Consider the following 12,373-nt stretch of genomic DNA (forward strand, 5'->3'; position numbering starts at 1 on the left):
GAGGTTGGGGGCGCTGGAGCATGATAATTTTTTAAAGGGGGCGCTGGAGGAAAAAAGGTTAAGAACCTATGAATATAACTATCTGAACTATCTGGCTTCTAGTGTAGACCAGTAGTTCTTTAGATTTACTACCTTGGCGAACCCGTACGATAATCTGGAAACCTTCGGCGAGCTCCAAATTATCGCCGAATTAAAAACGGAGTTTACTGGCAACCCCATGAAATTGTTAAGTTGTGTTCAGAAACAATCCACAACAAATTTGGCTCTATTCAAACCTGTACAAGCGAAGTTATCGGAGTACAAAATTTTGGATTTGAATAAAATAATGTTTACGGTGGCAAATTATTTTCTGATTAATTATGATCTTACCACTGTGAATACTATTATTTCAAATCCAGAATAACTTTGCTTTTACAGTACGATATTCTTATATTTGAAGTAGCTAAATTTCTGCATCGATATTTTTCGTATGAATTGCCTCCTGTGTTTTATGATTTCTTCGTCCTTGCTCAAACTGTTCACTCACACAATACCAGATTTTCTTCCAAGGGCAACATCTATCTTAATCGACCCACCAGTAACCTCACAAAGAAATCGATCAACTATGCCGGTCCTGTCATATGGAATGATATACCCTCATCAATACAGGATCTCCCATACCACTCCTTTAAAAAGGAATTCTTCAGCCACCTCGTCTCCCACCACCAATAATATAAATATCATTGTCCATTAATGATCCGCTTGTTTCACACCAAATTTGTCTTTTGTTACTTTTTATTATTATGCTGAGCTGAATTGATTGATCCCAACCAATTACTACATCATAATTACTCACACCCCGTCCTATACCGTTAAGTTGATTTATTGTTGTTTCATCTGCCAATGTTGCTTTCTTTGCGGTTGGTCAGATCAATATCTCTCTCTCTCTCTCTCTCTCGACTGGTTTGAACTGAGCCAAATTCACTATGCACTGTTTCCGAACGTAACTTAAAAATGTCATGCGATTGAGAGTGAAATCGAAAGAAAACAGTTACTTATGATGATAAACCCTAGTGTGGAGGCTGCCAAGATCCTAATTCTCATTTTAGTTTCAAGAATGCGACACCGATCTGTGCGGCTCGTACACTGCCTGGACTGAAGGACACTGCTCCGCTGCGTGCAATGGCGGGACTATGACCGCAACTAGGACTTGTACAGATGGAGGCGATGTACCGTCTGGCTGCTCTGAAGAACAACGGGATTGCAATACACATCCGTGCAGTAAGTGTGCAATGTTTCTAGCGAAGTTTCTAGCGCAGGGCACAATGATTTGAGTACTCCAATCTGAATTGAGTATTAAGTCTAGTGATTCGAGTCGAGAAGTGAGGGATCACTTTTTCGAGTACTGAAATTATACGTGGCTTGCTACTAAGGGTTAATTCATCAACGAGAATTGTAGTTTCAATACTATTTTCCACTTGAAACATTGATTGCTCGTATCACAGCATACAAAACGTAGTTGGAATTAGTTTTGGCTACCATATTTTGAGATCCGGAAAAGAGGAAAAACTTCAAAGATGCATTAGTCGACAAGAAAACGGGCCATTTGCAAATTTTCAAAGCTGAGCTGATAAAAGGGCCTTTCTTCAGAGTTGACTCCCGACCGACCCTTTCACACGTATAATCGGCGGCGGTTGACCTTGGTTTTAAATCAAAATTCCCGCGATCGGTTTTTACCGTGTGAATATCCTTCGGTTCCTTCGAAATCGAGTTTTCACGTAAACTCTAAAAGCTAAAAAGAGAATGTATTGCAAAAAGAGGACGTTTACAGTTCTTGGAAAAGGGGACAAATCCTCCTAAAAGAGACCATTGCGGTAGGCAGGCAGCCTATCTCTGAAGTTGCAAAGTACAATGAAATGGGTTTGGTCCTGATATATCAAATAGCCTGATCTGATGCAGAACTTGTCCTGATGGTCGTATGAAATGGACGTATTGGTACTTTCCACATCTTTCATACTGGTATAACGTCATGATGAATGACACTCGAATGACAACTTGAAGCCAAACACCCGATTGAAAATCAAAAGTTCCCAATTTTTCCCAGCCGAAAATATTTATGTTTATTTACAATATGAATATATTGTTCTGTGTTATATTAAAGTTCCGTACCCCCCCCCCCCCCGTGAGTGTTTTCAGATATATTCTTGTCTTATTACAGCGATAAATGTGGTCGTAACTGTTGTTACCGGAGATCAGGTCAATGCGGGTACGACTGCGGTGGTCACATTGACTATTCATGGGTCTCTAAGGAGTATCACTATGGATCTGGACGCATTCTCAACACCCGGAACACCTTTTGAGCAAGGAAACACCGATGTCTTTACATTTCCAGCCGTACCGGACGTGGGAGATATAGTAAACATCACAATTGGTGATTATAAAATTGATTTATTATTACAGTGGTCTGCACATATTTTTGACGGACAAAGTAAGAGTGGTTTGTGGGGGATCTGAAGGGCATACTGATACCAAATATGACTTTAATTTTTCAAGTTGGCTCTGGTTTTGGAGATAACCTATTTGCTACTCTAACGAAAATACCACATTCTTGCGGTATGGTGAGGATAAAAAACATATCAGTCGTATTATAGAGTTCAGAAATTCGAGCCAATTGTTACCTGTTCCAACTGAATGCTGTTTAAATAATACAGCAAAAACAAAACATTCCAGAGGTATGATATTTGCCTACTTGACGACTTTCACGGATATTGTGTAGACAAACCCAAATTATATATATCATATCAAATATCTACATGATAAACGGTACGCCAATACCATTGTATTAAGTCAATCAGCTTTATGTCATATAATGAACCTATTGTGAATTCAAAATAATAATCACCCAGAATACAATAATAATAATTTTTTTGAGAGTAAAATGTCTTTATGCGATTTGCGCTCATAAGCAATCCCGGTTTTTCGACAGGTTCCAGCAATAGTCTGCGATACGTTATTTAATATCGTATTTGCCACGATATCTTTCTTTCGTTATTTGATGTCTTTGTGGTACCTTTCCACTCGCTCCTCACTCTAGTTACCAAGATGATCCGGAAATTTATCAAGGTGTCTGAATTGTCTGCAGATATAGTTGAATCAGCTCCTCTCTACGTTTAGTGCTTTTGCGGAATCGGACGCAGTATTGTCTTGTCCTCGATGTTTTTGCGGCCAAAAGTTGCTTGACAAAATCGCTGAAAAACAGCTTTCGATCAATTCCAACTTGCAGAAGTTATTAGAGTTGAAAACTATGAATTTGCTACAAAACATGGAAACCTTGTGTTTCAAATTTCACCACGTCTCCGTGAAATTGTTGGATTGCCTCATAAAAAGCTGCTACAAAAATTTTAGATCATTCCAGTCAAATTTGGAAAAATATATTGAATTCTGATTCTAGTCTGATTTGGAAAAATCTGTTTAGCTATAATTCCAATTATAGAATAAATCGGATAAGACGGCGTAGCCATTGTTATAATTCTAATCAGATCAAGTAAATCTCAACATGTGTTATAGTTTTCATTGCTATGGATGACCGCCATACCAACAAATCCGCGTAGGCACACACTCGAGGCATTCATTTTGCTCTATTGAATTTTTCCCTTCGCACCCAGGTCATGATAACACCGGCGCAGACCCTTCGTGGTTCTTGGAAGATGTGAAGATCAACATAACATCAGCTGAGGCCGTTTACGATTACCCTTGCGGGACTTGGTTCGCTGACGACATTGGCGATCGCCATACGGAGCATACGTTATTTGCGAATAAACAATGTCATCAAGGTAAGGAATCATGAATGCGTTTTATGCTATAGGGAGAGTTATGCATGAATCATAGGCTTGTACAAAGTACTGGACTGTGGAAACGCGCAACTAGAACTAGAACTAAAACTACTCACTTTTCAAAACCCGCAACTAGAACTAGGACTCGAACTACTCGCTCTACAAAACTCAACTGGAAATGGAACTGCTCACTTTTCAAAAGTAGGAACTAGATCTAGAACTAGAACGAATCCATTTTCGAAACTCGGTAATAGGACTCGAGCTAGAACTGCTCCATTTGCAAAACTCCAGAGCTAGAATTACTCGCTTTTCGAAACTAGCAACAAACACTAGAAATGCTCATTGCTCACATTTCAAAACGCGCCACTAGAACTAGAACTAAAACTACTGACTTCTCAAATTTCATCTAGAGCTGGAACTAGAACTGCTCACTTTCCAAAACCCGCAACCAGAACCAGGACTCGAACTACTCGGCTCTTCAAAACTCAACTGGAACTAGAACTTCTCGATTTTCAAAACTCGCAACTAGGACTCGAACTAGAGTTGTCCGGCAACTAATTTTTTTAAAACGTGCATCTAAAACTAGAATTATTCTAAAACCAGTGGTTATGGTTGGCTGTCAACAGAGAATAGCTTTGCATAAACTGATTCCGTTTGGATCGACGCTTTCAGAAAATTTCGATTACGATTGGACCGATTGGTCGGACTGCTCGTCATCGTGCACCCCAGGGACTCGAAACAGGACCGGGACTTGTGTTGACCTTGCCACGGGAGAGTTGTCGGACAATTGCATTGATGGCAGCGAAACGACGCAGGTAAGACCCGCCTCATAACTACAATATTCATTCAGCTAGATGGTTCTAGTTTTAAATTAGACTAAATCGACCTAATTGCGGATAATGTCGTTCCATGTAATTTGTGAAATTTTTCTTTGCTATCATGTAAATTCTAATCTATTTTCAGTGTTCTCGAAATGCTACTGGTTTTGTCGTATTTCTTGCTATTTCGGAATTTAGTTCAATTTCTGTGTATTCCGTGATTTTCATTCTGATTCAATTTATAAGATATGTGTAGATATTATTCTAATTCTGATCTACTATGAAAATAATTGTAGGTCGTTCTTATAATTCTTATTTTAGTCTAATTTGGAATATACTGTTAGCTATAATTCTAATTCTAGTCTAATTTGAAAAAAAACTAGCTATAATTCCAATTCTAGTATAATTTGGAAAAAACTAGGGATGGCGTGAACCTCATGACGTCACGTGACGTCATTTTGTTAATTCCAGCCCTACATTTCAGTAAGTGACAGCCTATATTAATGTACATGATACCTAGCGACGACTCGGGCCACATAATGCCGCAATGCTGAAGTTCATATTGACGTTTTAAACGTCTCCAAATGTATGGACTGGGGAAATCAAATGATAAGATAATCCCATAAAATCACTATCTTCCGTCGAGTACTTGCAAGGAATATAAGCTTACGCCTCAACGGTTTAGGCCAGAACGGACAAGGTATTTGGCGTCTGAGTGTTGCTACGTTGATATTGAGCAGAGTGTAAAACGGGTTTTACCCCATTAACAAGTTATACAGCGGTAGCGAGCACCCCAATCGCACTGATTTGGTTATTACGATACAATAAACACATGAAATCGAGATGGACCCCGTACGCTTGTGAGATTTTTTTACATCAGACAACGACATCAATTTCATTGATTGGTTGAATATGCATCATTCGCTGACCACCTACATGTAGCGTACTTCGCTTTTGATGTTGCGTGATTGCGGGTCAAGCTCACAGCAGAGAGTCACTAAATAGTCACTAACAGAAAGCTGGAGATTTCGAGCAGGTAAAATTGGCATGCTCGTTTAGTTAATGCTGATTTTTTTTAAACCAGCGCCATGCATCGAGTGGCCCGCAGTTGAAATGCAACAAATTTGAACCGTAGTTGTGATATTGACGTGAAAATTGTAATATAAGAAGAGGTTCACAGTGCAGAGCCTACCAAGGTTCGTTTGTGAAAGTAAACCTCTAAATTTCCAAGGTTCACACACAGACCGCGCATGTGAACCTCAGGTTCACACCATCCCTAGAAGAAACCCTGTAGACAGAATACTAATTCTTGTCTAATTGGTAATAAATTGTGCAGCAATGATTCTAATTCTAGTATAATTTGAAATGTCTAGCTATAGTTCCAATTCTAGTATCATTAGGAATAGACTGTGATGCCATACTTCTAATTCTTGTCTAATTGGTAATAAACTGTGCAGCTACAATTCTAATTCAAGTATAATTCGAAATAAACTGTGTAGCAAGGCTTTACTCGAGTTTTAATGTAATTTGGAGACGATGAATACTTTCTTTCTAGTCACCCGAATCTGGTTGCTGAACATATGGTATTTTTCCAGGTAGAAGACTGTAACACCGATTACTGTCCGAGCTTTACCGATTGGTCAGTTTGGGGCGCGTGCTCCGAAACCTGCGGTCCAGGCGAACAGGAACAGACTCGGACCTGCGACACTTCTCCTTCGTCGAGCCCCGAAAATTGTACCGTTCAATATCAAACATGCAACGAACAACCTTGCGGTGAGTGAGATAAATTTAACCCCTCCCAGGATGCAATGCTACCTGTTACGAATCTGTATTTTTCAAGAGTCTCTTGGAGGTACAGAACTTCAATATACAATTGAATCAATAGATTCATATTGAAATAAACCCGATTATTTTCGGCGGACACTCGACAGCGGTGATCGTCAGAAACCAGTAGAAATTGGGAGCGAACTTCATATATCAACAATCGCATCAGAAAATATGACGGTACACCGAACTACAATTGTTGATATACAATTTTCTCTCCAATTCGCTGCTAGTTTTTGACGATTACTCCCGTATATTAGTGTTCTTTTGAAATGTCTGCTAGTAGCTGATGAGTGTCAGTCGAAAATATTCCAGTTTATTTCAATATCAATATATTTATTCCGTTTATTTTTCGCTAACAGGATTGGATCTGGATCGAATTTCATCGTAAAGTACAGAATCCTGATATCTCTAATATACGAAATGACCTGTGCGATTGTATGAATTCAATGGATTTAATTCAATTTCCAAGTATTTGCTAATTCAGTAGTTCTAATTCTAGTGTAATTTGAAAAAAAAGTGTGTGTCATAATTCTATATATCAGCCAAGCTGCGTTTACAGACATTTTCTATTCTCATACTCATAAGAACTCTGGTTTGATATGAACGGAACTTTTTCAAAGTTTTCGCAGGTAATTGCAATTCTAATCAAATTTAGGAAAAATTGCGTCGCTATAATCACTATTTTATTCTAATTCGGAAGTGACTGTGTAGCTCGCTATAACTCATTTTACTCAACTTTTTACTCTATTTTACTCTATTTTGAAAAATAAAAACTGTAGCTATAATTCTAATTTTAGTCTAATTTGAAAGAACAACAACTGTGTAGCCAAAATTCTAATTTTGATCTAATTTGGAAGTGACTGTGTAGCTAGCTATAACTCTTTTTACTCAAATTTTTACTCTATTTTACTCTATTTTGAAAAAAAAACTGTAGCTATAATTCTAATTTTAGTCTAATTTGAAAAAAAACAACTGTGTAGCCAAAATTCTAATTTTGATCTAATTTGGAAGTGACTGTGCAGCTCTACCTCTAATTCTACTCTATTTTGGACAAAACTGTAGCTATTATTCTAACTTTAATCTAATTTGGAAGTGACTGTGCAGCTAAAACTCTACTTCTAATCTAAATTGGAATAAACTGTGTAGCTATAATTCCAATTGTAGTCCAATTGGGAAGTGACTATGCAGCTATAGCTCTCATTCTACTCTATTTAAAAAAACACTTTGTAGCTATAGTTCTAATTCTAATCGAATTTGGAAAAGCTGAAAACTCTGCGTTAAAATGTACTCAACTCAAAATCGCAATGTGCCCGCTGAATTGGACATATACACCTGAATTCATGCGTCATTTTCCTCCGCATTCGTAACTGTTTAATTTACGCAGTTGTGGCCGGAGCTTGGGGCGAATACAGCGCTTGCGACAATACCTGTTCTCCAGGCCGGAAAATGAGGTCAAGAGAATGTTTTGAAGAAGGCACCGACACTCCTGCATCTGGTTGCACTGAACCGTTGGTGAGCATCCAAGTAATTTCTCTCAAAATTCAAGCCATCTGCGCATAGTAACCGGCACTAGGGCTGCGCAAGATGATTCGAGTACTCAAATCTCCATAGACTATTAATTCTAATGATTTGAGTTGAGTAGGGAGAGTTGATTCATTTGAGTGAAGAAATGCCGGGTTGTAACCAAGTCACAAGGTTCCGAGTGACAAGACTATCTCACTTTTGTAGTTTTGACTTGAGTCAAGTCGAGTCATTTTCAATTCACCGCCGAGTCAAGTCCGAGTTCAAGTCGGTGAGTAGAGGGTCGAATCCGAGTCATAGTGTTATGTCACGAATCCGAGTTAAGTCATAGTGTTCGCTGTTGAGTTTTGAGTTGTATCCGGTTCAGCCCACTTTTTCAACTCTGTTCGAGTGATATAGAATGGCTCACATTCATAATATCGTAATTTTCCTCAGTCCCAACAGTTGCTGGCCCTATTTCCAACAAGTATATCGGGACTGACATACGAAATACCACTAATGTGGTGACTTTACTATTCTTCGAAGTTATAATGAAATGTCTGTCTTGGCATGGCCGTCTCGAGTCATATGACTTGGTTCGAGTCATGCACAATGACTTGAGTACAAGTGGAGTCAATACAAAATCGACTCGAGTCCAGTCATTTTACGCATTTGTAAAAATGACTCGGGTCAACTCGAGTCAACAAAGAATCGTGCCTTGAGCCATTACAAACCTGCAGAAATGAAAAGCACCGTCCAACTAATAGTTAATTTATCAACGAAAATTATAGTTCCGATAATATCTTCAACTGTGGAAGCCTGTAATCCTCGATTAAACATGTGCTACAAAGTTGCATTAAGTATACAATTAAATATTCTCGACCTATAGTTTTGCCTAAAAAACTGAAAACGATCAAGAAGAAGTAATCACATGAAGCAGTAGTGCAAGGAGGCAAAACTACTCGAGTAATTTGACAAAATATAAGTACTTCGGTACGAACTGTATCCAATTTAGAGCGAGACATATGAAGGCGAGGGATTCGTTTCACCGAAGTTGTAAAAAAATTAGTCGAACATGGCTTGAGCAGGAGACCGAAAAGCATGGTTGCAGGGTTATAATAACTCGATTCATGACTCGACTCGTCACGATCTCTTCGCAACTCGACTTGACTCGAGTCATTTTTTCAAATGCGTGAATTGACTTGTGTATTGATTCGACTTGTCATTCTGCATGACTCGAGACTAGGACGGCCAAGACAGACATTTCATTGCATCTTCGAATAATAGTAAAGTAAACACGTGATTGGTATTTCGTCTATCAGTCCTGATACTTGTAAAATAGGGCCTGAAACTGTTAGGACTAAGGAAAACTACAATATTATGAATGCGAGTCATTCTAAATCACTCGAGCAGTTGCAAATAGTGGGTGGAAATGGATTGAATTCAAAACTGAACAGTGAACACGAGTACTTGGATTCGGTCTCGACCCTCTACTCTACTCGCTGACTTGGACTCAGACTTGACTCGGCGGCGAATTGAAAATGATTTGACTTGACTCGAGTCAAAACTACAACAGTGAAGACGGACTTGTGACGAGGAACCTTTGTGACTTGGTTACAACCCTGCCTAGAACTCGAAGCTAACGTGAGCTTACCGTCTGTTTCCATTACAAGGAGGAATACGAAGATTGCAATACAGATTTGTGCGACGATTACAGCGCGTACACCAGCGCCGACTCGATTGTTTGCAGCGCGCAGCGGAATAATGACTCTTGCGGAAACTGGGAGGAAATACAAACCAGAACGTGCGACGGAGCTGGTACGGTCCCGGATGGATGCAACTCCACATACGTAGTGTGTGATGCGGCTAATCAACCCACAGGTACAGTTTGTACAGCATTGGAGTATACTTGGACAACTGAATAAATTTATCACACTTTCACTCAATCGGCCATAGGGCCACTTGAAATTTAAGAACCAGCACGCGGGCCACTTGAATATGCAAAACCTTTTCCGGTCTTCCGACAGGAGCGAGCCGGAATAGGTGACAGTGAAAATAAGACTTGGTATTACTATGTGTGAAAAGTGATAGCGTTTATGCGTCAAAAGTGATAGCGTTGTTAGGTTGACTGAAAAACGCTGCACACCAAATTTCACGCGCGATTCCACCTGGTAAATATGAACGCGCTGGTGTTTGAAAATTTTGAATTTAATATAAATCATTTACATCCAAAATTATGACATTCAAATTTTACTGTCAACCCCATAATATGGTTAAGTTGTATAAAAGAACGGTGCTTAACAAATTTTGCTCACTTCCAACCGGTAGATGTGAAGCTATAGCTGTTGAAAATTTTGAACTCGCAAAAATAGCCTGTACAGTGCGTAACCCCGGAATTATGAATAAAAATCTCAAATAACTCCGCTTCTACGAGTTGGAATTGTGTCAAATTTGTTTTGCATCGTTGTTGTAGACTACTCACTCAACAGTTTCATGGGGTTGAGAGTAAAATTTGAATGTTTTAATTTTTCCATAAGAAATTCAAATTTTTCAAACTCCTGTGTATTTACATCTACCATTTGGAATTGAGCCAGGTTTGGTTTGCTGCTTTTTTTTGGCAACCTAACAATTTGATCAGTGAATCCCCGGAGTCCGGAAAGAAAGTTTTATCTTTGAACAACCCTGATGCGCAATCATTCGAGTACAAGTCGAGTTATTACACGGAGGGACTCATGTTACAAAATTTCGAGCTTGGTTGCCCATTTGCATCGTTATAACTTTACAATAGACCTGTTAACGATTTGCTATATTTAGAAATCGACGCAGACCTGTACATCTTTGTGGAGAACAGTAAAGCATTGGGAGGAGAGGAAGATGATTGTGCATCAGTTACAGTATTGGATGCTGTTAAGGATTTTCTATCCGGGTTTGTGTCATTTTACGGTTTCTGCAACACTTATGCATGTTCGTTGTTTGTGCATCATCCAAAAATAGTAGTTTGAGCTCAAGCGATCTCTTCGCCTTGATTAATCGAATTTCATGCCGGTGACGTCATATTTTGTGATACCATTGTTAAAAAATGTTCCTTACAATTCTCCTCTACTTCCTGACGATTTTCCTTGGCGAGTTTCAGCCGAAAATATGCGGGTTTATTTCAATATCAATATATTATTCAATTTTATATCGAAGTTCTGTACCTCCAAGACATAATTTTTACACTTATAATTGTAGCCAGCTGCAAAAATGACCGTACAATCCCTGAAGATTAACGGGGTGATTATTTTTTTACCTTAAAATTTGGAATACTTTGACGTACGAGTGGAACGTTTTGACGTTAAAAATCCGCTGTTTCACAAATGTTGACGTACGAATATTTTGGGAAATTGCGCCATATTTCACGTTTATCGGATTGTAATTCATAATACCGTATCTGAAGAGATTTTTTGAGGTACAGATCTTCAAAATATTCGGGTTCATTTCAGTATGGATATACTAATCAAAACTAATGCCTAATTCGTAACATTTCACATAACACGTAAATGCAGTGAATTTGACTTTGTACACATTTTCAACTTATACCAATAATTTTGACTCGTTTCCACAGGGTTGTTGTTGCTTATGGTATTCATGGTGTTTGTGGACTAAAATGGTCATTTACATCAGGTCGATTTTCCTCATTTTTTATTCCGTATCTGCGGACGCGTAGCAAGGTCCATTAAGGTTTTTTTAAGACACCGCTCACGCGAATGAGGTGTCGAGGAGGAGCCTAGATAAACCTCCAACACTTAGATAGGAATTTTGGAGGCAACCTTGGTCGGACGCAAACCCGCAACCCATTGATGTTACAGCTGTGGATTATACCACTACGCTATCTCGTCACACTAAAATAGCTTCTCGGGGACACAAAACTTCAATATACGATTTTTTCGCGGGGTTGTAACCAGGGCTGTGGAGTCGGTAAATTTTACCACCGACTCCGGCTCCGACTCCGACTCCACACATTTTCAATATACCGACTCCGACTCCTGAGTCTTCGAACGTACCGACTCCGACTCCGACTCCGACTCCTGGGTCTTTAAACGTACCGACTCCGACTCCCGACTCCGACTCCGACTCCAGCAATATTACCAATTTACTTCGAAAATGATATGCCACATTGTCGGTTGAATGACTATCATACAACCATTAGACATATTCAAACATATGAATAACGGTGGCATGCTAAATTGTTTCATTGTACATGGAACAGCTCGAATTATCCACTATGCAATTAACATGAAAGAAAGATTTGCTAAATATCCTTCCCTTTTCAAGTTTTTATAACGTGGACTCTCTAATATCCTGAAATGTATGAATCATTCAAATATGGCAGATATCCAATAATGTATGATAAAATGTAGATAAAAAATCCAAGTG

General features: G+C 39.0%; 1 protein-coding gene across 1 annotated transcript in view; it reads left to right on the top strand.

Moving 5' to 3' along the window:
* The window catches only part of LOC145452899 (uncharacterized), a 268,123-nt gene that overhangs the window by 233,395 nt on the left and 22,355 nt on the right, over positions 1-12,373 (top strand). Inside the window, exons 9-16 of the mRNA XM_080331028.1 lie at positions 1,089-1,260; positions 2,198-2,410; positions 3,645-3,812; positions 4,485-4,627; positions 6,226-6,403; positions 7,842-7,969; positions 9,631-9,838; positions 10,772-10,883. Coding sequence (XP_080187154.1) covers positions 1,089-1,260; positions 2,198-2,410; positions 3,645-3,812; positions 4,485-4,627; positions 6,226-6,403; positions 7,842-7,969; positions 9,631-9,838; positions 10,772-10,883 — 1,322 coding nt within the window. The remainder of the gene's footprint in view (positions 1-1,088; positions 1,261-2,197; positions 2,411-3,644; positions 3,813-4,484; positions 4,628-6,225; positions 6,404-7,841; positions 7,970-9,630; positions 9,839-10,771; positions 10,884-12,373) is intronic.

Source organism: Botryllus schlosseri, chromosome 12, assembly GCF_051294905.1.
Source record: "Botryllus schlosseri isolate E-star chromosome 12, Bs_hap1, whole genome shotgun sequence".
Lineage (NCBI taxonomy): Eukaryota > Metazoa > Chordata > Ascidiacea > Stolidobranchia > Styelidae > Botryllus > Botryllus schlosseri.